The 27,538-nt window shown below is 40.6% G+C and overlaps 3 protein-coding genes across 3 annotated transcripts; 2 read left to right on the plus strand and 1 right to left on the minus strand.

The window, feature by feature from the left end:
• Window positions 1-5,651: 5,651 nt before the first annotated feature.
• E2f2 (E2F transcription factor 2) lies at window positions 5,652-7,635 on the plus strand. The gene is made up of 3 exons (XM_065232388.1): window positions 5,652-6,031; window positions 6,139-6,248; window positions 6,613-7,635. The coding sequence occupies exons 1-3, from the start codon at window positions 5,861-5,863 to the stop codon at window positions 7,403-7,405; spliced, it is 1,074 nt and encodes a 357-aa protein (XP_065088460.1). The 5' UTR covers window positions 5,652-5,860; the 3' UTR covers window positions 7,406-7,635.
• A 579-nt stretch (window positions 7,636-8,214) lies between these two features.
• Window positions 8,215-9,914, minus strand: pths (porthos). Its single transcript, XM_065232389.1, has 2 exons — window positions 9,634-9,914; window positions 8,215-9,557 (listed from the first exon to the last, which is right to left on the minus strand). The coding sequence occupies exons 1-2, from the start codon at window positions 9,811-9,813 to the stop codon at window positions 8,265-8,267; spliced, it is 1,473 nt and encodes a 490-aa protein (XP_065088461.1). The 5' UTR covers window positions 9,814-9,914; the 3' UTR covers window positions 8,215-8,264.
• Window positions 9,915-11,221: 1,307 nt separating this feature from the next.
• On the plus strand, window positions 11,222-19,224 carry LOC135709910 (uncharacterized). Its single transcript, XM_065232356.1, has 4 exons — window positions 11,222-11,340; window positions 11,984-12,108; window positions 13,744-17,632; window positions 17,898-19,224. The coding sequence occupies exons 1-4, from the start codon at window positions 11,222-11,224 to the stop codon at window positions 19,222-19,224; spliced, it is 5,460 nt and encodes a 1,819-aa protein (XP_065088428.1).
• The last annotated feature ends 8,314 nt before the right edge of the window (window positions 19,225-27,538 follow it).

The raw sequence follows: 27,538 nt of genomic DNA on the forward strand, positions 1-27,538 counted from the left end.
TTGTGACCAGTGATGGAATTCTCACCAAAATATCATTTTCGCTTGCGATACGTTTTCTCTTGGGAACTTTCCCTCACTAGTTTCACACTCCAATATTTCCTGAGCGAACTTTCTGGGATGAGAGAATGAGATATCGCGAACTTTTTTAACTCGAATCACCAACGTGAGGATACGAAAAATATCAGATCATTTTTTCTCTCTATCTCTTTACACCACATTCGTTCTTGAAAATTGCACTGCACATTTCACAAGGGAAATATTATAGACAGAAAGCTATCCCGAGTAAATCAATACAATCTCTAAAGACTGATACACACTAAGATTTTTTTACAGTATACTGTAATTTTTTACCGAATATGGAACAGCAGAACATTCGGTAATCGATTCGGTAATTTTTTTGTTTTACAGTACGTTCAGTAAATTCAACTTCACTCTTGAGCTGTCAAACTTTACTGAACCGCACTGTAAATATTGCTGAATGATTGGTAAAGTTTACCGAACGTTTTGTTATAGCATTTTGATGAGTTTTTTTTTCAGTATTTGATGGAAATAACAACAAATAATTTATTGAACGTTAAAAAACTTTTATTTTTTCCTTTGTTGACATGAGATGGTGATTGAGAAGGTTTTATGCTAGTGATTCCTCGAGGAACATAGAAACTTGACTCTACGTAGACCGGAAAAGGCTGACGATAGTAAAAGCTGTTGATGTACACTATGTAAAAAAAAATGCAAATTAATTTAAACATAGACCGATCGGTACTTGCGGGCTGTACTTACCGAAGAGATCTCGAACCCCTTACTTAAAGTTGTCATATATTGAAGTATTTCCATGATTTTTCGGACATTGACATTTGAATAAATACTTTTTCACACCGGAGATTCAAAGAACAACTTCAAAATGGCAGCCAAAGGTTGAGTATAACGGTAGGGAATCCGCAAATCTGCTCGGTATTTTTTGCAAAAATCCAGCACTTCACTACCGTTTGTTTTCGGTAAAACATTTTTTACAGAACATTCGTCATACTTTTTTACAGTATTGCGGAATTCCAACAATTTACAGTTTTGTTCAGTATTTTTTTCTACAGTATTTGGTTATTTTCTGTAGCTTACGGAAGTTCAGCAATTTGGATTGCTGTAAATTGGTAAAAAAAAATACAAAACCTTCGGTAAACATTCTGTTTTACGGAACGAATTCAGCAGAAAAAGTACCGAACATAATTTAAGGAATTTGGTGTGTAAGTCTGGTACCTGGCTGTCTACTGGCGCCTGTTGTTTAAAGTAGCCGTTATCAGGATGATGTGAACAGTTTTGTGCAACTGAAGGATTGGTGCATTGGTTTCTGGCAAAAAAATGAATGAATCAGCACAAGTGTCAACGCGACATTAACGAGGAACGAGGAGGGTAGTAAGATTTTGTGACTAGCAATTTTTATATTAAAACTGTTCCTCAGGATAGGGGGTTGCGGAAGGAGGAGCGCCTAATGTATCCTCATTTTCACGAAATACAGTTAATGCATGGCTCCTCTTATCACTAGTGTTCGTAATATCGTTCCTGTAAGCTCTTATGCAATAATTATAAGCAGGGGGATGGTTGGGAATATAGGTGGTGGTGAACTTTTTCACTGTGCTATTACCAGTGCTGTAAAGTCTCAAAATCATTTGAACATTTTTGATGAAAATGAGAAAAGTAGCTATTCGCTATCAAAGGGGACCTCCTCCGAATGGGTGATATCAGTTGCTTAGTCATTTGACGAAGGCATGGATCATTCTCATTTGAGAAACGCTATATATCATTCGATTGAGTGTAACCTACACACAAACGGAGCTCTGGTCGACATTCCGGCGAAAAAGCTAAGCCAACCCGACACCAACCTGACTTCTATCAAACCCCAACCCGATGTTGACCCGACATTGACCCGACATAAACCCAAAATTGACCCGACATTAACACGACATTGGGTCGACATCGACCTTAAATTAGCCTTACATTGATCCGACATCGGGTCGACTTGTCTGTTCGGGACCATTTTCCTGGATTTCTTCCATACTCCACTGTCGTATATCAAATGATACTGAGTGACTCAATTGACAGTGACAATGAGCTTCGAATGAGAAAGGGGCTCTTCAAATTATGGTCATGTGAGAATTCGTTTACACAGAATTGATTGAATGGTTGTAGTGGTTCATCTTCAATCGAATGATATGAAAATTTACAGCATTGGCTATTACTGTCCTCTCCCATGACTGGGAATCCTGTAAAACAATGTAAAACTAGAAAGGGTCTAGACCCTCCTTATGTAAAACCATAAGGTATGCGGGACTGCCCTAATAAAAAATAACCATAAACGAACGATAACCCAAATCATTGAACTATTCCACAAATGGTTTGGATGATACCCAGAACACGTCGTTAAGCAAATTAACCATACAATTTTTATTAGGGTGGTGCACTGCTGAACTTCAAAACGTTTTATTTGCTGACCAAGGATCTGACAAAAACATCTTTTTAGTGTGCAATTTAGGATGATAAAAAATTTAAACAGGTTATTCAATGTCCATTAAAACTGTAAAAAATATAGCCAAAAAAAAAAGAAAACAAAAAATTATTACCAGTTGGCTGGAAATGAACACAAAATTAATCAAAGTACCATGTACCTTGAGCTTTTGATATAGTGACAGATTGAGAACGATCTAAATTTTCCATCCACAAGTATTGCAAGACTTGAAATTAACAGACAATCTCAAAATACTTTCAACTTGCGAAGTGATAGATTCCCAAGTGAATACACCTGCTGAATAAAAATTATCAAGTAAACTATTTTTTTAGAATCGATGTTTAATAGATTTTTTTTTTGCAGTTTGAGATCCATGAAAAAAGGTACAGTAGCTTTATGGCACCAGTGACCAGCAAATTTAATATTTTCATTCAAGGTTGTGTGGAAATTCAAGCTACCGGGCGAGCTACTGGGTTACATTGCTGTCCTCTACCTAATGCAGTCGAGTGATCAAATCAGAAAGTTAGCAGATTAGAAATCACTTAATAACTAATTTCCTCAACTTTCAATTAAAAAGTGGTCTTAAGAAGAAAAAAAATGCAGCTGAGAAAATTTCCTATGAGTACACAAGGCTAATTTATTGGTAGATCATTATGGCGAATTTTAAAGACGAGGTGAACAAAATAATCACTTATAAATTTTAGATGGTCATTGCAGAATGAGATCACAACCCAATAAGCTCAAATTTTGGGAGAATTATCTGGACCTGATTAAAAATCGATTGAGCTTAGTGAAGCAAAGCCGATATTTTGAACCACCCTAATAAGCATGTTCTCAATGCAGTAAGACTAATCAACAGAATGCTTGCTAGCTTACACTAAACATGTCTAAGCGCCAATATCAGTGGTCTAACTGTACTTCGCACTAATAGCATAGTTCTTCTTGTCGAAGAGTACAGCCGCAAATGATGATTTGGTCAGCAAAGATTAGACTCTTGGTGAATAATTACAAGTATCTACTATTAGCTGGTTGCATTGAGAACTAAAACTATAAATAAATCCGGAAAACTTTGAGATTAGGGCGTAATTTCTTTTGTAAACACACACTTAATTCGCCGATTTCTCGTGAATTAAAGTTCAATCTAAAAAACTAACAACACAGACAGGTAGAGGAATGATTCATTTGGTATAGTATAGTTCGCTAGATTGTGCTTTGATTCGTGAGAAATCGCTGAATGACGTGTTTGTTTACAAAAGCAATTACGCCCAAATCTCAAAGTTCTCTGGAAATGGTATTTAATGTGAAGGATGCGAAAAATATCGGAGAACGAGAAGAAAACAAACAGACACTCTCGCGTGATCATCGCCTACCTTTACTCGCTGGAAAGAAAAGAACAAAGCTGAGGGGATATTTGGTTGGTTCGAATCACGAGTACGTGTGAAATGATGTGAGATGGAGAGACGAAAGATCTTTCGCGATACGAAATGAAACTTTCTCTCGCTCTACGCTTTCATGAACTTTTTATCATCTCTCGCTCGCGAACTTTTTGCGAGAAGTTCCTTTGGGATTTATCTCTGCAATGAGCTGTGATAGAACTTTTTTTGAAAATGATTTTTCCAACACTGTTTGTGACTTTGAACTGTTTGTTGGGTAGAGCAGACGTGATAGCCAGCCAACTGTCCAACAGGGCAGCTTAGGACAGTTGTGACCGCTTACCAGCTGCGTGTGCTAAGCACTCTAAGAACCCGGCGTCACTCCTGCCTTTGCACAACGAGGGTTTGTGCAGGGCTTCTCAACCTCCTCTTGTTGTTCACTGTTCGTTGTTCGCCCGAGTTCTAGAGCAGACGTGATAGCCAGCCAACTGTCCAACAGGGCAGCTTAGGACAGTTGTGACCGCTTACCAGCTGCGTGTGCTAAGCACTCTAAGAACCCGGCGTCACTCCTGCCTTTGCACAACGAGGGTTTGTGCAGGGCTTCTCAACCTCCTCTTGTTGTTCACTGTTCGTTGTTCGCCCGAGTTCTAGAGCAGACGTGATAGCCAGCCAACTGTCCAACAGGGCAGCTTAGGACAGATGTGACCGCTTACCAGCTGCGTGTGCTAAGCACTCTAAGAACCCGGCGTCACTCCTGCCTTTGCACAACGAGGGTTTGTGCAGGGCTTCTCAACCTCCTGGGACGAGCTGGATGGGGTTCCAGCGTCCTTACTCTGCGGTAGTTCGTTTAGCCGCAATATCTCTCCCTTGGGTTCGATAATTAACGTTTCCAGGGCACACCACGAGGAGGCGAACTACTTCATGCCCCCACTTTTGTGCATCTGGAGAACTCTATTCGTGATACACTGTCACCGCTGCCACTCACACAATCATCCACTCAATCTTGCTTTTCTCTCGATTAGTTTACCAAGGCTCTTACTGTTTCCACAATTGCCACACATTTACGTATGCGCTGGTGAATGCATGCCCCTCCGTACTGTTATGCTCCGTTCATTAGTGTCATCTTCAACAGGGATGTATATTTTTTTATTGCAGTCATAATTAAATAAATAATTATGAAAAGGTGTGAGTACATTTATTTATGTTTTTAATTTTATTTCTCTTGCATATCTTATATACTACAGGTAGTAGTGTTGCCATGTGGTACAATCCAGTAGTAGTGGTGTTGCCATGGGCTCATGCATTAATTATGTCACGCTAAATCGAGCAAAAAATTACCCCCTCCCGCCCCCCTCTATCGTGACGTTTTTCCTATACCTAATCAATTGCTAGTCACAAAATTAGACCACCCCTTCCCCATTAGAGCGTGATATAATATATGCATCAACCCCATGTGGTACACTGAAAAATTGCAATAGCAGTTTAGTCACCAAAGTTTTCGAGCCGCTCCGTCTGTCACTTCGTTTGTGCTTTTAGCATATTTACAGTTTCTTGATGAACTGGTGACTGTCTAAAATTAAAGAAATTTATCGAAACGGTTGGTCGAGAAACCTCATCAAACGCATCGGACGATCCCCCGATCAGCATTTCTCATCCCGTGACACAGTTCCCAATGGCTAGCCGTGACATAAACCTTGCTGTTCCCAAAACATACTTTGACAGGTATCCATATGATGTCACATCAGTGCATCTAATGGCGGAATTCTTTCTTCGTATCAGTTCCGATTAGCTGGGCTTTTCAAGCACTGTCCGCAAAGCAGTCGCGTTTCCAAAAGATTCGTCAGTAAAGTTCTGCCCCCGAGGTTCCACCGGTGCCGACGGAAATGATTTCGGACCGTACGTGAGTTAAGATTGTTTGTGTCGTCCAGTTGAAATCTAGTCTCCCACCGAAGGGTTGAGCGTGTGAGTGCAGTACCGTGCATCTAGTGCGATGGAAGTGCAAAATAGCAGCAACAACAGCAAAAAACGCCACCCGCCACCGGTGGATGATGACCTGGATGCGGCCGGGCCCAAGCGGCTCGAGAAATCCCTAGCCATGATGACCGTGAACGTGGTAGATCTGCTGAAGAAAGCACCAAAGGGCATTCTAAATCTGGGCGAGGTAAATAGTGTTTTTTTTTTGTTACTGCGCGGTTCGGTTCGAAGAGGGCGCGATCTAACTAAATATGCTTATTTTGTGTTGGTGTTGTTTTTTTCCCCGATTTTCAGGCTACTAAAATATTGGAAGTCCGCCAGAAGCGACGAATTTACGACGTGACAAACGTACTGGAAGGCATCGGATTGATTGAGAAACACGGCAAGAATAGCGTCAAGTGGCGGTAAGTAGCGAGTTCTTATCAGAAGGTGACTGATGTATAGTGGCAGTGGGAGTGGGCGCGCAAGAATGAAATTCAAAATATCAAATATGGCGCACTTGGGAAAATTGCGCGCATTAGCGTAAATTTGGTAGCGCTAAAATTTCGAAAGACATGGACTTTGGATTAGATTATTCGGTTCGCGGAAATTGTTTTTCATTTCGAATTTTGTCGCTGAGTTAGGAAATAATTTAATTAAAAAATATAGTTTCGTCATGAGGGGGAACCTTAAAGCTAAAAGTCAGGTACCGGACGAGTTCTTCATAGAAGAAGAATAGGACAAGAATCGAATGTCATCTTACAACATATATTTATTTCTTCGTTACAGCGGAGATACTCTTACTCCGGATCCTCGTGATGTCAATCGTCAAATGCGTGTTCTGAAGCACGAGCGTAGCTCCCTCTTGGCCTACGAAGCCTCCATTGACAAACAATTGAAGATAGTCCGTCAGTGTATGAACAATTCTCACGTCGATGAAACTACCACTTCCTTTGCCTACGTTACGAGTGAAGATATAACGGATGTATTTGGCGAGCAAACGACCAATCTGCTAGTGAAGAAGCCAAGCGAATCCACGTCGATAGACAACAGTACCAAAACATTACGCATTTCATCGGGAAAAGGGCTTCCGCTGGATGTGAGATTGCTCCGCGAACCGAATGGGGCATGTTTCAGTAGGCCAATGAGGAGAGTCAATGTGCGGAGAAAACAGAACAAACATCAGTTCAAGCGGCTCGAAGCCCGCAGGCGGGATGAAAAAAGTGCAATCCAATTATGGCAAGAGTTGAACTCCGATTTAAACCGAATAACCGATGGCGAGCAACGGGAGCAGGAACGGGATGCCAAAGTGCTCCTCGGAAGGGATCTCACTCGACTTAGTCGATTTCACTCTCAAAGCTTGCATCAGCAGGACGACGTCGATCCCAATTCACCTTTCATCTCACTTGAACCGCCGGAGGGTTGCGGTTACACATTCTCCTTAGCTGCCAACGAAGGAGTGTATGATCTGTTCGATCTTTCTTGTCCGTCCTCAAGCGGTGTCCAGCGAAGTCAACCAATGGAGACAGCGGAAAACCAAAAACTCATTCAACATGATGCAAATCCACTAGGTGTAAATTAAATTTTGTTTAGTCGTAATTGTTGTAACTATTGTGTGAGTCATTACTTTCTTCCATCATGAGCGCAAAATTCCATGTTTAGGGTAAGTTAATTTATGTAATTAATCCTAGTAGATTTTTTTTTGTATCGACCTTGATTGGCACATCACAAAATATTTTATTTCTCATTTTATAGAATATTTAGAACACACCTTTAAAATAAAGTCGCATAATAAACTGTAAAATTATTATTGTTGCAATAGTTGTATGTCCTAATGGTTTTAATTGGCACATGATGACCTTTTGTTATCTAAATAATAGTAGCACTTCAAATAAAAATCTTAGAATGTAAAAATTCTCAGCGATTTTGAATCGTTCTAAAAATACTGCAACAACCCAATTTTCCGGAGTTATTCTCAAAGATGGTACACTGAGTACTTGACGGTAATATCAATTCCTGGATCTTTGAGATTAAGTGTGTGATGGCGGATCATAGTGAATCTAGGAAAACTTTTCAAATCGACGTAACAGTTAATGGACAGTTAAACACAATGACAGTGGAAGCGGAACGGCTATGCGAAAGCCCCATCTGAGTACGCCTATTTGTTGGATTTAAAACTAGTTAGAATCAAATCAATGTCGGTTAGGCAACTTGATGTCATTTGTGACAACTGTCAAACTTGCCGTTTCCGTTCCGATTCCACCAACATTGCGTTTGGGCCTTTACTAAGGTAACATTTTCTCGATCTCATTTCAAAAGTTGGACTTGAAATTATTTTCCATGTTTTGTTGAATGTCATGAATTTCTCTATGCAATGACAACGCGCGGCCATATAGTTTACAAGTTTATTGTTGGTTCAAAGTTATTATAACCCATCTGATTCACTTCCTAAACTTACCTTTGCCTCCCTTCTTGATGCGTTTCCTCACCCCATTGAACTGTTCCGTATCGTCATCGTCCGAATCACCTCCCTTGCCTCGCTTCTTACCCTTGGCACCCTTTCTATCGTCGATGTCCTTTATCTGCAACCGTGCCGTTCGTTGAGCTTCACCAACACGCTCCTGCAGGGCCATCACTTCGTCCTCCTCGTATTTAAACTGGGGCAGCTTTTTGCCAAGCAAATGCTCGATCCGTTGGTACAACTCCACGTCGTATTGGGAGACGAAGGTGACCGCTTTACCTGCTCGTCCTGCTCGTGCCGTTCTTCCCACACGATGGATGTAGTCCTTGCTATGCGTTGGGATATCGAAATTCAACACTACATCAACGTGCGGAATATCCAATCCTCGAGAAGCGACATCGGTCGATATCAGAATTTGGCGGGTTTTGCCTTTGAACTTGTTCAGAGCTGCGAGACGCTTGTTTTGAGACATCTGCCCATGCAATGGAACTGCTGCTAAACCCAGAGCACGCAACATCAGAGCCGTCCGTATGGTGTTATTGCAGGTACTGCAGAAAATCATGAAGGTATTGCCAGCCAGCTCATTCAGGATGTGCACCAAGTAGACGTCTTTGTACTTGGCTGGTATGAATATGTAGTACTGCAAAAGCTTCTCCACAGTTTGATACTTGCTGGAAACTTCCACCTTGACTGGATCCCTGAGGGATGCTCTTTCCAGTTTTTTAACTTTCTTCGTCATTGTGGCGCTGAACAAAAACGTTCTTCTTTCCCGTGGAATGACCTTCAAGATTTTACTCAGTTCAACTTCGAAGTCCAGATTTAGAATCCGATCAGCTTCATCCATGACCAAATACTTGACTGCCTTCAGATTGAATCCTTTCGTATTTTCCAAATGGTCCACCAATCGTCCAGGAGTAGCAATAATGATGTGCGGCTTCCTTGCCAACTGTAACGCCTGCGATACCATGTCCATACCACCCACAATGACACAGCATTTAACTCCAATAGAAACGCCCAGAGCTTCAAACTGCTCCGAAATTTGATAGGCCAATTCACGGGTTGGTGTCAGAATGAGTGCAAAGTAACGTTGAGGGTTATCTAACAAAGCTTGCAGAATGGGTAGCGCGAAAGCACCCGTTTTACCGGAACCAGTTTCTGCCAAACCAATAACGTCCTTGCCCTGCAGCGCCAAAGGAATCGCTTCCCGTTGGATCTTCGACGGGGCTTTCCATTTCAGCGCTCGGCAACTTTCGCACAGTGTGTCAATAAGACCCTAGAATGGCGAACGTTCAATCAAAGCATTATTGAAATCAAAGCATTATTGAAATCAAAGTATAACAGCGACATACCATATCCTCCCATGTCACGGGTTTTTCATCGGCTACAGCCGTTCCATTGATATCGACGTCTTTATCGCTTCCAGAACCGTCGTCGCTTTGCTGTGAGTCGTTTGAATCTGGATATGCGTTAACTTGATTTTCCTCCTCCAAATCGGTTAAATTTTCATTTTCACTCTCAGAACTCGACATTGTGAAGCAATTGAAGATAGTAAAATAGCACAATTTCACAGATGAACTGATACTTTTACATGAAAATAGTAACGAAATTAGCGAAACCCAGAAAACGTGTTGGACAAAAAGCAGCAAACGCGGAATGATGGATGGTTGACATTTTGGTGGTAAACATACACTGAAAACGAAACTTGAAACGTCAGAAATTAGTCGATAAAGTCGACATAAACGATTGTACACTCTATTTTGAGGATACTCATTTTGTAGTCGAAAATCACTCACACAAAATTTAATTCTTCGTCGTTGCTGGGGTGTTAAGGAATATTCAAGAGCAAATTTTCATTACGTCGAATGTAACAAAGGTAAACAAAGTCGAGCTATCAGTGTCAATCGATTCTCCTGCTATTACACTATATACTTTCCGCATATAGGATCAAATCCCATTTTCAAATTTATTTACCAGTCGAATTGCTTTTTGACGTAATCACCTTCCGATCAAAATAGTTTTCGATGTTACTTAAGTCACCCAATTTCTATGGAGATGCCGTTTGACTTAAGTAACAGCGCTGAGAAACCCGTGAAAAGTGTACGTTCGTCGTTTCGCTTTCTCATTATTAAAGTGAATAAATCGAACTGTTTGTTGCTAAGATGATTTCGGTGGTCCTAAAATGATGAATGGACTGCACGTAAGGAGACGAAATTGATAATTCTCCCGAATATCCTGGTAAATACACTTTGACTTAAGTAACAATAGGGGCCACCAAACGACGTATAATAACTTTTGACTCAAAAACCAGTATTTTTTAGCATGAAAGCTAGCGATTTGCATTTGTAGGATTAAAACCCTGCTTAATATGTTAAACATTGCTATCACTATGAGATTATATGTGTTTACTTGGAAATAGGAATAAATTTTCGGTCATCAAAACAAAACTTTATTTTTCTCGGATTGGTGCGAATGTTACTTACGACATAATGAAAATTTGCTCTTGTATTTTTGTTGAGAAAAATTGAAAATTTGAATAGTCACACTTAAAATCAAAATCTGTGCTCGGTGAAATATATTGCCGTAACAATTCAGTAAATTGAAAATTTACCAAAGTTTCGTTAAACATATGATAGTTCATTGAAATTCGTATCTGGTTTTAGCCAAATTTCGGTAAAAACAATCATTTACCAAGCTTCGTCAATTGTAATCACTGATCTAATTGGAAAAATCGCAAACTGCCGAAATCAGCAAAATAATTTTAAAAAATATACGGCATTCACATTTTGCTTTGCCGAAAATACTTAAAATATCTGTCAACGAAAACGGACACATAAATAACTATCAGAATGAAATTAGGTTAGGTGCGCATGAAAATTTTAAAGTGGTAGCGTCGCAGTTCAGAAAAATCAGTGAGGAAGATTGAACGGGTGCCCCGGAATGAACCTTCCTCGACGGAAGAAGCAGCACCGACAACCGGAGATAAGATGTCCGAAGCAACCAGTTCCTTGCAGTGGCTGTGGTGCATTGCTGCAATGCGCTGAACCGTGCATTACCGGGTACCTGCCCAGCAGCTGTTTAAGAATAAATCCAAGCAGCAGCTAATGACCGCCATCTGCGAGAGGTGCTTGATTACGTCGAGATTATATCCTCCATCAAGGATATGAAGTAACTCGTCCTGTTGCTGGTTGGTACCATTTTGCTAGGCTTCTGTTTCACAAAAAAAAATGTTATTAATTTCTCTTGTAATCCCTTTCAGGTGGATCTCCTCAATCTCCCGTGCTCTCTCTGGCCGGGTCTGTCGGAAATTATTGGACCCAAACGATCGATAATCGTCGTCGCAAACAAAGTCGACCTTCTTCTTCGGGACTGCCCCGGCTATCTGAACAACATTCGGAACAACTTTCCTGGAGGCTGGCTTCACCAGAAATAACATCAAATACGTGTCGCTCATCTCGATCACCACCGGTTACTGAGTCGAACAGCTGATCACTAAAATTCACAACTCTGGGGAACACGTGGTGACATCTATCTGGTCGGATACACCAACGTCGGCAAGAACTCCCTGTTCAACGCCCTTGTCCGGTCCTATCTGTGCAAAGTCAAAGCCACCGATCTGATCCAACGAGCCACGGCTTGCCCTTGGTCCAGACTGACTCACTAGATGCTGAAATATCCCATCCTAAGATTTTCCCGTTACAGGCTCTATCTTCGCTCGAAACGAGATCAGTCCGAACCGAAGAGGAAAACTACGCAAGCACCAAACCAGAAGCACCGAATCACCCGAATTTGCCTCACATTGGTCAAACCTTCGCCGACGATGTACGGTAAGTTGTGACTATTTATGGCTAGATTGATAGCCATTTAAAGTGTTTTATTTTTCGTGGAACCACCAACTTGAATAAAAAAAAAAAACAATGTTATAATATTGTATCCTACTACTTTTATTTCCCTTTAAAATCGCTACCTTAATCAAGCAAACAAATTAAAAAAGAAAAACAGCAAGGATTCACACAAAAAAAAAATACCGATAAACGGTAAACAATCTTTCCGACGGATTGGTAAAAATTGACAATTGTGGTAAATTTTGCTTTGCCGATCTCACGGCAATTGAATGTTTTACCGAGATGTTTGCCGAGCGCTCGGATGTTGGATTCTCGGCACTTCTTTTTACCGGACTCGGCGAAAAAATCTAAATGTGTATAGCGCTATCTTGATGGTGGTTTCTGTGTTGCAATTATTTGACAACCGTTATAACATGTTATAACTCTCCAGTCTGGACAGCGTTTAACGTTCACTCAGATGATGACATTTGTCATTTGAGTAAACGTTACCCATTTCGGTAGAAACGAATGAATGCCCGAGGGGGACGGTTCTATCTACGTTGCAGGAAAGATTGTGTTTTGCTGTGGCTAGCTGCGCGCACGCTGAATAGATAGAAAGAAGATTAATGACGATTCTGAAGATTTCCTGCAAAAAGATGCAAGTAGAAGCGAGAACTGAAAGAAGAGTTTTCAAAGATTGATTTCCTTGTGTGAAATTTTTTGATCATCTAGTATTGAGATTTAGATGTAAATGCCCCATTCGAAAAACTAAGTTTAAACTCACAGCGCAAAAATCACCGGTTCACAACTTGCGCCATTTCGAACAAAGGAAAAATTTATATCAAAACCATTTGTTCGTGACAACGAAAATGCATCGACGCGCCATCTGTTGCTCATCGGTCACATCGTAAAAACTCCCTTTGATCGACGGCTATAAACGCCCAAAAGGGAAATTTAGATTGGTAGCATGGCGTTGTACCGTCTTCCGCCGCGCCCTGTTATAAAAGTCGAAGAGTGACAGGAGTCATCCTCTTTCGCTACAGCGACGTCATCAAGCATCATCATCATAATTAAAGTGGAACCAAAACAAACAGAAGAAAGTAGTGAATTGAATTTAAACCCGTAGTTTATTGCCTTTTGTAATTAAGTAAAATATAGTAATTTTAAATAGAATATAGACAAAGTAAAGTGCATTTCAAGTCCAGTGATCGCGTGTGAACACTTACCTTTCGAAGGATTGATCCGCCATCCGAAAGTACCTACAAAAGAAAGAAAAAAAGTGAGTGAAAACTTTACCTGTCCGTGCGCCGACCTGGAAGTCATCGGTTGAGACAATTTTTCTGCTGCTGCTCGCTGTGCTACCGACATTTGGTCCTTCGAGCCGGATAGCGTCGAATCTCCGCTAGTCCGATAGTCCAGCGCCTAGTGAGCCGCCATCGCACATTCGCTATTGTGCCCGCTGAAGAATCGCTTCTTATCGCCATTGTCCCAGCTGAACAATCTGCTACGGAACGCCATCTTCCTGCTTGGTTGCTGCTGTTATCAAATTCAAGGCAAATTAATTGCCTCAACAAGGTAATTAGGTTTCCAACTACTTTTACTTTCTGTTTGTGTGCTACGCTGGTCCATTGTCCACAGATTTCGCTGCAATGTCGACCGAGCGCCGTATCAAGACGCTAAAGATGCGGCTGAAGAGTATAGTGACGTCGCTGAACCTCATTAAGACCTTCGTAGACGATTACGATGAGGAGACGCAGGCCGACGAAGTCCCTGTCCGTCTTGAGAGCCTGATCAAGATGTGGTCAGACTATAATACTTTCCAAAGCGAGCTGGAGACGCTCGATGAAGCTGCCATCGAGGCCCATCTGAAGGAGCGGGCGTCGCTTGAGTCCGCTTATTATCACGTCAAGGGCTTTCTGTTGGCCCGAAATAAAACGCCAATTACACCAACTCGCCCGTTTCCTAATCATTCAGAAACGCAATTCCTTCCGTCGGCATCGCAGGTGCGTTTGCCCGACGTTAAACTCCCTGTCTTCGATGGCAAATTGGAAAACTGGCTTAACTTCCACGATTTGTATGTGTCGTTGGTCCACTCAGCTGTTGGTCTCTCGAATATCCAGAAGTTTTATTACCTCCGATCATCATTATCGAACACAGCTCTTCAACTCATCCAAACGATCCCAATATGTGCGAACAATTACCCGGTGGCATGGAACCTTCTGCTGGAACACTTCCAAAACCCTGCTCGGCTGAAGCAGGCGTACGTAGACACTCTCTTCGATTTCGCTTCTATCAAAAGAGAAACGGCAACGGAACTCCACAGTCTGGTGGAGAAATTCGAGGCAAACGTCAAAGTTTTGCAGCAATTAGGTGAACGCACGGAGTATTGGGATATTTTGCTCATCCGTATGCTCAGCACTCAACTGGATCCGACGACAAGGCGAGATTGGGAGGAGTACTCTTCGACCAAACCAGCGATCACTTTCAAAGACCTGACATCTTTCATCCAGCGACGAGTTACGGTGCTGCAATCCATCCAGGCCAAGCCCATCGAAGCTCAATCGTCGACCGTTCAGAAGAAGCCAGTTCAGCGATCCGTCTCGAGCCACGGAGCCAACCAGGTCAATCTTCGGAAGTGTGTCGTCTGCTCAGACCATCACCCTTTGTACATGTGTGGAATTTTTTCGCAGCTTTCAATAGAAGAAAAGGAGAAAGAGATACGCCGTCATCAACTCTGCCGAAATTGTCTTCGAAAGGGTCACCTATCAAGGGATTGTTCGTCGTCTACCAACTGCCGAAAGTGTCGTGGACGTCATCACACGCAGCTATGCTCGAACGATTCCTCTTTTTCGTCGAACTCGAAGCCAGTCCAGTATCCAAAACCTGCTACACCTACTCCAGCTACCATTCCTCCGACCATGTCCTCATCTGTTACGGTCGTCGAATCCATCAGTTACGCTTCCGCTGGCCATAAGAAGAAGACAGTTCTCCTTGCCACTGCTATGATCATCTTAATCGATGACAACGGGGTCGAGTACGTTGCCCGCGCACTTCTGGACTCAGGAAGTGAATGCTGCTTCATCACGGAAAGGTTTTCGCAGCGCATCAAGGCTCAGAGGAAGAAAATCTATCTTCCAATCTCCGGAATCGGTCAAGCGTCCACTCAAGCTAGGCTTAAGTTTTCATCCACAATCCGCTCTCGAGTTGGCACGTACTCCACCAGCGTCGAATTTCTCGTTCTACCCAAGGTGACCATCGATCTACCAGCCACTTCCGTTGATACTTCAACTTGGGACATGCCACCCAGCATTCAACTCGCAGATCCGTCGTTTGACAGCACCAATCCCATCGATGTCATAATTGGAGCCGAAATTTTCTTTGACTTGTTCAAGGTTCCTGGACGCATTCCTCTCGGCGACAATCTTCCGGTATTGCTCAATTCCGTCTTTGGTTGGGTAGTAGCTGGGAAATCTACAATGAGTCCGTCTACCGCTCTCGTCGTTGCAAACGTCGCTACCGTCGCAGATATCCATCAGCTCATGGAAAAGTTCTGGACAATCGAGGAAGACAGCACTTCGACAGCGTACTCCGTCGAAGAAGCTGCCTGCGAGGAACATTTTTCTCGTACTGTAGCTCGTACTCCAGAAGGACGCTACGTAGTCCGCTTACCGTTCAAGGAAGAGGTCATAAATCAAGTTGGCGACAACCGTCGTACCGCTGTTCGTCGATTCCACCTGCTTCAAGGTCGTCTAATCCGCAACCCCGACCTTCACCAGCAGTACAAGGCTTTCATCGACGAGTATCTCGACCTCGGACACATGAAGCGCATTCATGATTACGAAGACCCAGAGGTACAGCACTATTACCTCCCACATCACGCTGTGATACGAGAGGAAAGCACGACGACGAAGTTACGGGTCGTCTTTGATGCCTCGTGTAAAACCCCGAACGGACCTTCGCTCAACGACGCTCTGATGGTTGGACCAACGGTGCAAGAGGACATCCGATCGATCACGATGCGCTCCCGAAAGCATCAAGTCATGGTAGTTGCTGATGCCAAGATGATGTATCGTCAAGTTCTCGTCGACCCTCGTGACTGCCGAGTCCAACTCATCGTCTGGAAACCATCACCGGACCATCCGATGGAGACATATCAACTGAATACCGTAACGTACGGTACTGCCAGCGCTCCTTTCCTCGCCACTCGGGTACTGATCCAACTTGCCGACGACGAAGGTCAATGTTTTCCCCTTGCAGCCAAAGCTCTGAAGAAAGACGTCTACGTTGACGATCTCTTTTCCGGCGGAAGAAACGCAGCAGAAGTAATTGAACTCCGGAACCAGCTAGATGCACTCCTAGCAAAAGGCGGATTTCAACTTCGCAAGTGGGCTTCAAACGATGAGGTAGTACTCAAGGGAATTCCACCTGAAAATCGCGCACTCAAGACTTCCGTAGACCTCGATCGAGATCAGGTCATCAAAACTCTCGGGCTACATTGGGAACCAGCCTCAGATTGCCTGCGATACAAAATCGACCTACCATCTGATACAGCAGACCAACCTATTACTAAACGAATCGCTCTTTCGCTCATCGCCCGTCTCTACGACCCGCTTGGCTTAGTGGGACCTGTCGTAACTGCTGCCAAGGTTTTCATGCAGAACCTGTGGAAACTGAAAGACGACAGTGGATCTTCGTGGAGTTGGGACAAGGAACTACCGATGGAGTACCAGATCCATTGGACAAATTATCAGTCTAAATTGCCGCGACTCAACGAACTTCGCATCGAACGCTGTATTCTGCAACCCGAACCTGCAACGATCCAGATCCACATCTTCGCTGATGCCTCGCAGCTTGCCTATGGAGCCTGTGCATACGTCAGATCCACTAATGCATCTGGAATAGTTAAGGTTGCCCTCCTCACTGCAAAATCAAGAGTAGCACCTCTAAAAAGGCAATCGATTCCTCGACTCGAGCTCAGTGGAGCACTACTGGCAGCGCAACTCTACGAAAAGGTTCAGTCATCGCTCCGTCTCGACGCGAAATGCTACTTCTGGCTCGATAGCACCGTCGTACTCTGCTGGCTCAACGCATCTCCTTCTACTTGGAACACGTTCGTTGCCAACCGAACATCTAAGATCCAGCTCACCACCCAGAATAGCTCGTGGAATCATGTCGCTGGTCTAGAAAATCCTGCGGACTGCATTTCACGTGGGATAACTGCAGACACTATAATTGATTTTGACATCTGGTGGCAGGGACCTGAATGGCTTCGGCAACCTCAAGATTGCTGGCCAGTAGCTGGAAGTACACACGATCAACCTTCTGAGGCGTTGGAAGAAGCACGTCGAATCTCCCTAGCAGTATCGTCGTCACCAAACGAACCGTCATTCGTCGACCTGCTCGTCGAAAAATTCTCCGAATACCGTTACCTTTTGCGTATAGTCGCTTACTGCCGTCGTTTTCTTCAAAGCTGTCGAAAACAATCCAGTGGACTGCCAAATTCTACTCTGCTGAAAGTAGAAGAGATGTTAGAAGCGGAGAGAATACTCATCAGATTAGTTCAACAACAAGCCTATACACAGCAAAAAAAAATGTAATATCGATCAACGTAATTCAAGCTGATGTATGAAATAATGATGTAATAGCAAATAGCAGATACAATATTACATCAATGGATGTAATTTTGTTCGCAAAATCGATGTACATCGTACAATGTGATATTACGCAACCGATGGATTGACCTGGTTGCAGCAGTTTTGATGTAATATTCAACAACTTTTTTTGCTGTGTAGCGAAGAGTGGAAGCAGCTTCAACAGTCGGAACCAGTATCGATGAAATCTCGCCTCAAGTGGTTCCACCCGTTCATCTCGTCAGAGAAGGTAATTCGCATCGGTGGCAGATTGGAAAAGGCAGAACAACCATACGATAGCAAGCATCAAATTCTCCTGCCAGCATCGCACAAACTTTCGCTGCTTTTGGTTCGCAGCTATCACGAGCGGCATCTCCACGCTGCTCCACAATTGCTCCTCAATCTACTTCGGCAACGGTACTGGATCATAGGGGCCAGGAACATGGCCAAGCGTGTGGTTCACACCTGTGTTACTTGCTTCCGAGCACGCCCTCGAATGCTGGAGCAATTTATGGCCGAGCTTCCTGCGTCGAGAACTACTGCAAGTCGACCCTTCACCATTACAGGAGTAGACTATTGGGGACCAATTTCACTCAAGCCTATACATCGTCGTGCTGCACCCGGGAAAGCTTACGTTGCCGTGTTTATTTGCTTCTCCACGAAAGCAGTACATCTGGAACTTGTAGCAGATCTCAGCACACCGAAATTTTTACAAGCGCTTCGTCGGTTCGTGTCTCGCCGTGGCCTTTGCTCCGATCTACACAGCGATAATGGTCGAAACTTCGTTGGAGCGAATAATGAACTTCGGGATCTCGTTCGCAACAAGGAGCATCGCAATGCTATCGCACAAGAATGCAATCTGCAAGGAATTCGTTGGCACTTCAACCCTCCTAGAGCATCCCACTTCGGCGGGCTATGGGAGGCCGCAATAAAGTCTGCTCAAAAGCATTTCGTGCGGGTCCTCGGAAAGCACACTCTTGCCTACGACGACATGACTACGCTACTGTGCCAAATCGAATCCTGTCTGAACTCTCGACCGATTGTTCCACTGAGCGATGATCCTAGCGACTTTGAGCCACTCACTCCGGGACACTTTTTAACGGGATCCGCCCTCAAGGCTGTTCCAGACGTCAATTACATTGATATCCCAACGAATCGACTTCGACAGTGGCACTTGGTCCAAAAACTGTTCCAGGAATTGTGGAAAAGATGGCACTTGGAGTACCTTTCCACACTGCAGCCACGTACAAAATGGTGCAATCCACCTATTCAGCTGCAGCAAAACCAACTTGTTGTTCTTCGCGACGAAAACACTGCACCAATGCACTGGCAGACCGCTAGAATCGACCAGGTTCATCCCGGTTCAGATGGAGTCATCAGGGTAGTGACGGTCCAAACACCAACCGGCCGTTACGTTCGCCCGGTATCAAAAATTTGCCTTTTACCAGTGCAATCATCGTCCGACCAAAACCAACCACCACAGATGTAAACATCAACACTGCAGCCATCCAGCTACTTGCATTCCAAAATTCACCTTCAACGATAGTATTCCGAAGTTCACGACTATCCGTTGACAACAGGAGCATCTGTAATTAAAAATCAATGCCTTTCATTAGAAAGGACAAGACCATTTTTCTATCGTCGACTTTCGTGTATAAACAAATCGTCCGTCGAAGCTTCATCGATCGTATTGATCAGTTCACGAAGATTTGCCGCACTCTTCTCTCACCCGTAAGTTTTGACAGTTTTGGGTGGTTTGTTTTGGCTCCCATTCGTTGCTATCTCTTTTACTCAGAAGCAAAATGATAGGGAGCAAAAAGTGAGGTTAGGGACCGTGCACTGATCTATAGCAGTGACAGTCCCGATGCGAGAAAGAGACCGGTAGCAGAGCAGCTGATCATCGAGTATACACGTCAGAAACGAAGTTCCTGAAGGGGCCAGTATGTTCGTGACAACGAAAATGCATCGACGCGCCATCTGTTGCTCATCGGTCACATCGTAAAAACTCCCTTTGATCGACGGCTATAAACGCCCAAAAGGGAAATTTAGATTGGTAGCATGGCGTTGTACCGTCTTCCGCCGCGCCCTGTTATAAAAGTCGAAGAGTGACAGGAGTCATCCTCTTTCGCTACAGCGACGTCATCAAGCATCATCATCATAATTAAAGTGGAACCAAAACAAACAGAAGAAAGTAGTGAATTGAATTTAAACCCGTAGTTTATTGCCTTTTGTAATTAAGTAAAATATAGTAATTTTAAATAGAATATAGACAAAGTAAAGTGCATTTCAAGTCCAGTGATCGCGTGTGAACACTTACCTTTCGAAGGATTGATCCGCCATCCGAAAGTACCTACAAAAGAAAGAAAAAAAGTGAGTGAAAACTTTACCTGTCCGTGCGCCGACCTGGAAGTCATCGGTTGAGACAATTTTTCTGCTGCTGCTCGCTGTGCTACCGACACCATTTACCCAAAATCTGGGTAGATCCCACTCATCGGAGCAAAATCAGTTTACTCTTTTTTTTTTTACAACTCCAGTCCATTTTGGACTTGATGAAAGATCAGCAATAAAGTTGCTGAAACTTTCAGTAATTGGGTTCTTTAAGGGTATTGAGGTAAATGCATATTCGTAATCTGCATTAAAAATGGAACCCAAAATTAATATTTCATCAATTTTGGTACACTTAAACCATTTTACATTTGCAAAAATCACCTTACTAGCGCCCTTCGGTGTCACTTTGTATGGGAACAAGCTGTCAGTTTGTCAGTTTAGTGTCGAGCAGTGAAGTTATTATTTTGCTTTAAATCTTGATTTAAAAATCGAGATGAAAGTGTTTGGGTTCGAAAATATATATCGCTGTGCTCAAAAAACGAAGCTTTTTCAGCTGACATATAAAAACCGATATATTTTTTAAAATTTAAAACTCAATTCAAACTTCTGACAAAATGAATCTTCAGTATATCTGTTATTTTTTGCTGAACCTGCAATAAATATATATTAACAGCACTGTGCTGGTTGTCCAGCAATATTTTTGTTTTGCACCTTTGCTGGATTATCATTAATATTTATTTATTTTTTCGTTTTTGTAAATTGGGTTGTTTAACTTCAAAAAATATAACAATTTTTATATATCATCTGATAGAGCCTCGTTTTCTGAGCACAACGATATTTTTATTGATACCGTAGACATTCATCTCAATTTTTAAACCAAGATTTAAATTTTTGATCGTTGACACTAAATCTATTCGTTGACAGCTCGCTCCCATGCAAAGTCCCACCAAGGGGCACTAAGATGGTGATTTTTGCTAATGTAATCGTACTTATTTCAAATATTCGGATATCGGTTCCATTTTGAATGCAGATAACGAATATGTATTTACCTCAATACCCCTTAACAACCCAATTGGGTAAACTAATGCAATTCCTACACTGCATTTAATGCATGATTCCTTTAAAAAATCACGGCATACAAAGTCTGACGTTTGCTTATGGATTTTATAAAGAGCTACAGAGTCGCCGTCAACGCCAATGATTGAATGATTTAAGCTATTCAGGGTGAACATCTTGCGGACAGTGTAGTTCAGCAGTCCATTTTGCTGAAACTTGAGTCAGATTTTTGGTGTGTACAGCATGCAAAAATGAGTGCAATCTACCCAGTCAATGAGTAGTCTTAAAATAGCGTACACCGAAAATAGTTTTCATGCAGCTTCCACACTGAACCAATTTGACATATTCCTGTTATGTGGAAGTCTAATAATGTTGCGCTATAAGATAATCCATTGAAAATGATATGATTGAAAATGTGTCAGGTAAATTCTATATGAATATCTGATACATTTACAATGCTGATAATTTGATAACTTTTATATGATCGTCATATGATAAATGAAAATCGGTCAAATTATAATAATTAACTGAAATGGATTTGAAACACATAACCATAAGCTTTACTTTTCATAAATCAATCGAAGTAAAGTTTATGTGAAAATCACATGAAATTTACTTCTTCTTTTGACACATATATTTAATCGATTTCTAAAAATAAATCGAAAAATAAACAACAGGCAGTGGGAGCTTTCACAGTTGTGTCTTTTTTTTATTGTAGCTGATTTGGGATTAGATCCAGAACTGTTGAGCTGTGATGTTTTTGGTGTCTGCTCGATTCCATTGGGCCACGGCTGACTTCAATATTGAGCTCGTTCAATTAGCATGAAGTAAGAACAGCTCTCCCGACATGGAATGTACACTGAACCAATTTGACATATTCCTGTTATGTGGAAATCTAATAAATTTGCGCTATAAGATAATCCATTGAAAATGATATGATTGAAAATGTGTCAGGTAAATTCTATAAAAATATCTGATACATTTACAATGCTGATAATTTGGTAACTTTTATATGATCGTCATATGATAAATGAAAATCAGTCAAATTATAATAATTAACTGAAATGGATTTAAAACCCATAAGCATAAGCTTTACGTTTTACCACAATATAATATATGTGTCATAAATCAATCGAAGTAAAGTTTATGTGAAAATCACATGAAATTTACTTCTTCTTTTGACACATATATTTAATCGATTTCTAAAAATAAATCGAAAAATAAACATCAGGCAGTGGGAGCTTTCACAGTTGTGTCTTTTTTTTTATTGTAGCTGATTTGGGATTCGATCAAGAACTGTTGAGGTGTGATGCTTTCGGTTTCTGCGCTCGATTCCACTGGGCCACGGCTGACTTCAAGATTGAGCTCGTTCAATTAGCATGAAGTAAGAACAGCTCTCCCAACATGGAATGTAGTGCAACTTTATGCTCGTTTTGCTAGAGTGAAGACAAATAGCACTGACAAATTTATGTTCCGTTTCGGTGGTGTCGTTTGTTCAAATCTTTCTTAATGCGCCTGTGTGCAATAAAACAACGACTAAATTATATGAGTTGATGGAACTGGTTCATGAAGTTCGAGTACTAGGGCTGGAATCTGAATTAGCCGTGTAGAAGGCTTACAATTAGAATCACAGCAAAGTAAATATTGCAGTAGAATAATTTTTTTTTTCAGTCTCAATACATTCTTTTCCGGAACCCCTTATCTTATGAAACAATAACAAACAAAGATTATTCAATACAGTATCATTGTTGTTAGCAATATTTACAATATCAACAATATCAACTAATCATTTTAATGAGTGTACGATAACATCGTTGAAAATTGTTTCAATAATTTATGAAGAGCAATCATGTAAGATGTATTTTATTTTGAGCGATATTCATCCCAGAAAAACATGCCAAAACAAATGTTTGCTGTTGGATTTCTTAAAAGGCAAATCTATATGACTATATAATGATTGGGATAAATCTGTTTACAATCTTTAAACCTCAAAAATCAAAGGAAGCTATTCCAATGAGATATGAGATATACATGTTTTCCTATACTGTAAAGTTAAATGACAGTCCAATAGTTTCTACATGTCTGTTTACACGCGACATATCAACAAACGTCAAAAATCGTTAAAAGCAATTCAATAAAATATACATGATTATCTTATAAGATATATCTTTTAGTGAGCAATATTCATCATGAAAACAGGTATATTGTACTGAATTTTCTCATAATGCAAACTTATATGATTTTCCATTAGTTTCTAGATGTCTGTTCCCACCCATGACAAATCAACAGTTTTTCACCATGGAATATATCAGACAATATTCATATACATCTTACCTATCGCTAACCACGTTCGAAGCAAAGTATTATCAAGTACAAAGTATGTGAAATTACGATAGAAATCATTCCATATCGCAGTCATAGTTTTAAAGTGATAATACAATGGAATCTATCAATCATCACGTAGAATGAATAAATCTGCTGACATTGCTATGTTATAAGATGGATCCAGTAAACGGTACATGTCGATTTGTTTCAGTGTAGTGCAACGTTATACTCGTTTTGCTACACTGAATCAAATCGACATGTACCGTTTATTGGATCCATCTTATAACATAGCAATGTCAGCAGATTTATTCATTCTATGTGATGATTGATAGATTCCATTGGATTATCACTTAAAAACTATGACTGCGATATGGAATGATTTCTATCGTAATTTCACATACTTAGTACTTGAAATACTTTGCTTCGAACGTGGTTAGCGATAGGTAAGAAGTATATGAATATTGTCTGATATATTTCATGGTGAAAAACTGTTGATATGTCATGGGTGGGAACAGACATCTATAAACTAATGGAAAATCATATAAGTTTGCACTATGGGAAAATCCAGTAAAATATACCTGTTTTCATGATGAATATTGCTCACTAAAATATATATCTTATAAGATAATGATGTATATTTTATTGGAGTTGCTTTTAATGATTTTTGACGTTTGTTGATCTGTCGCGTGTAAACAGACATGTAGAAACTATTAGACTGTCATTTAACTTTGCAGTATAGGAAAACATGTATATCTCATTGGAATAGCTTCCTTTGATTTTTGAGGTTAAAAGATTGTAAACAGATCTATCCCAATCTTTTAATAGTCATATAGATTTGCCTTTTAAGAAATCCAACAGCAAACGTTTGTTTTTGCATGTTTTTCTGGGCTCCCAATAAAATACATCTTACATGATTGTTCTTTATAAATTATTGAAACAATTTTCAACGATGCTATCGTACACTCATTAAAATGATTAATTGAACTAAATACTACTAACAACAATGATACTATATTGAATAATCTTTGTTTGTTTCCGGAAAAGAATGTATTGAGATTGAAAAAAAAATGATTCTACTGCAATATTTACTTTGCTATGATTCTAATTGTAAGCCTTCTACACGGCTAATTCAGATTCCAGCCCTAGTACTCGAACTTCATGAACCAGTTACATCAACTTATATAATTTAGTCGTTGATTTATTGCACACAGGTGCATTAAGACAGATTTGAACAAACCACACCACCGAAACGGAACATAAATTTGTCAGTGCTATTTGTCTTCACTCTAGCAAAACGAGCATAACGTTGCACTGCATTCCATGTCGGGAGAGCTGTTCTTACTTCATGCTATTTGAACGAGCTCAATCTTGAAGTCAGCCGTGGCCCAGTGAAATCGAGCGCAGACACCGAAAGCATCACACCTCAACAGTCCTTGATCGAATCCCAAATCAGCTACAATAAAAAAAAAGGCACAACTGTGAAAGCTCCCACTGCCCACTGTTTATTTTTCGATTTATTTTTAGAAATCGATTAAATATATGTGTCAAAAGAAGAAGTAAATTTCATGTGATTTTCACACAAACTTTACTTCGATTGATTTATGACACATATATTATATTGTGGTGAAAAGTGTAGCTTATGCTTATGGGTTTCAAATCCATTTCAGTTAATTATTATAATTTGATCGATTTTCATTTATCATACGACGATCATATAAAAGTTACCAAATTACCAGCATTGTAAATGTATCAGATATTCATATAGAATTTACCTGGCACATTTTCAATCATATAATTTTCAATGGATTATCTTATAGCGCAAATTTATAAGATTTCCACATAACAGGAATATGTCATATTGGTTCAGTGTAGAGTGAAGAAAAATAACACTGACACATTTATGCTCCGTTTCAGTGGTGTCGTGTATTCAAGTCTTTCTTAATGCTCCTGTGTGCAATAAAACAACGACTACATTATATGAGTTCATGGGACTCTTTCATGAAGTTCGAGTACTACCCAACAAACAATTGAAAGCTCTTATAAAACACCTGAGTTGATCAAACGTTGAATAATAGCTTCCAGAGTTGAACAAGAATGTAGTTGTATTGCCATTTGATTAAAAGTTTTAAAAGCTGTTGGAGCACTCTTAAATGATTGTTCACGTTCGGTTTAACTATATGCTTTATAAGACCTACGATAACTTTTATAGCACCTTAGTTAAACTGATTCACAAGAGCTATACAGAACGTGGAATAAACGCATCAAAACAAACAATTGGGAGCTCTTATAAAACACCTGAGTTGATCAAACGTTGAATAATAGCTTCCAGAGTTGTACAAGAATGTAGTTGTATTGCCTTTTTGGTTAAAAGCTTCAAAAGCTGCTTGGAGCACTCTTAAATGATTGTTTACGTTCGGTTTAACTGTTTGACAGGAGCCATATAGAACGTGGAATAAACGCATCAAAACAAACAATTGAGAGCTCTTATAAAACACCTGAGTTGATCAAACGTTGAATAATAGCTTCCAGAGTTGTACAAGAATGTAGTTGTATTGCCTTTTTGGTTAAAAGCTTCAAAAGCTGCTTGGAGCACTCTTAAATGATTGTTTACGTTCGGTTTAACTGTTTGACAGGAGCCATATAGAACGTGGAATAAACGCATCAAAACAAACAATTGGGAGCTCTTATAAAACACCTGAGTTGATCAAACGTTGAATAATAGCTTCCAGAGTTGAACAAGAATGTAGTTGTATTGCCATTTGATTAAAAGTTTTAAAAGCTGTTGGAGCACTCTTAAATGATTGCTTACGTTCGGTTTACCTATATGCTTTATAAGACCTACGATAACTTTTATAGCACCTTAGTTAAACCGATTGACAAGAGCTATATAGAGCGTGGAATAAACGCATGAAAACAAACCATTGGGAGCTCTTATAGAACACCTGAGTTGATCAAACGTTGAATAATAGTTTCCAGAGCAAGTTCCAGAGTTGAACAAGAATGTAGTTGTATTGCCATTTGGTTAAAAGCTTCAAAAGCTGCTTGGAGCACTCTTAAATGATTGTTTACGTTCGACCAACCACCAACCACAATTTTGTTGCTAAAAATAGCACAAGTGATAGGCACGTTTATATGACCATAAGGCAATGATTATTCGACTGCAAGAGAAGTCACTCAAGATGAGCTTCATATACTTCTCTCATATGATCAAAATATGTATTCAAGAATAGAGCAGATGGAAACAGAAGCGGCTGGCAATCCGGGATCATGAGTTCGAATCTTACTTCGAGAAACCCTCGGTGGAGTAGAGGTTAATTATATATAGGTGTTATTAATAAATGCAAAAAATAATTTAAGACATATATCATATAATCAACGATAACATTTCTAGATAAATTCTCTCAATTAATGATTAGAGAGATTAATTGAAAGAATATCAATCAAAGATTAAACCGATGCTAGTTACTACTTCCTCCATGATCACAGAATGTGAATTATGGCATAATTACATATTTTTTCAATGTGCACAAATAAATTAAATTAATAAAAACTGTACAAGCAATTATTTTGGCGTACCACGACAATTGTTGAACTAATTTTAATCTGTGAATATTGTGAGTACTTACACAACGGTTATTAAGGAGTCATTAAAAAGTGCTATAAACGCTTTTCACCGCTTGCTGTATAGTGATTATTTAGGAGTCATAAAAGAGTGTAACAAACGCCTCTCAGGTTTACTCTCTACTAAATTTCAAAGCAGCTGTCAAGAAGTGTCTACAAACGTTGTATAAGAGCTTTCACCAAAACAATAAAGCTTGATTTTAAATATGTATCTATAAACGTTGTATAAAAGTTTCTTCTATCCGGTTATTGAAGAGTAATTGAAAAGTGTTATAAACGCTTTTCACCGCTTGCTGTTCAATTAATATTTAGGAGTCATAAAAGAGTGTAACAAACGCCTCTCAGGTTTACCAACCGGTGAACACTCGTGTTTGTTTCAGTTACCGTGGGGACGTAATTTGTGATTAGCCCCGGTCCCTTTCAAATTGTATCATTATTTATGTACGGTTCTTATATTTGAAATGACGTTTCAT

This window comes from Ochlerotatus camptorhynchus, unplaced genomic scaffold (genome assembly GCF_037179485.1).
Source record: "Ochlerotatus camptorhynchus isolate MF236.1 unplaced genomic scaffold, CSIRO-AGI_Acam_v1.1 ptg000367l, whole genome shotgun sequence".
NCBI classification, from domain to species: domain Eukaryota; kingdom Metazoa; phylum Arthropoda; class Insecta; order Diptera; family Culicidae; genus Ochlerotatus; species Ochlerotatus camptorhynchus.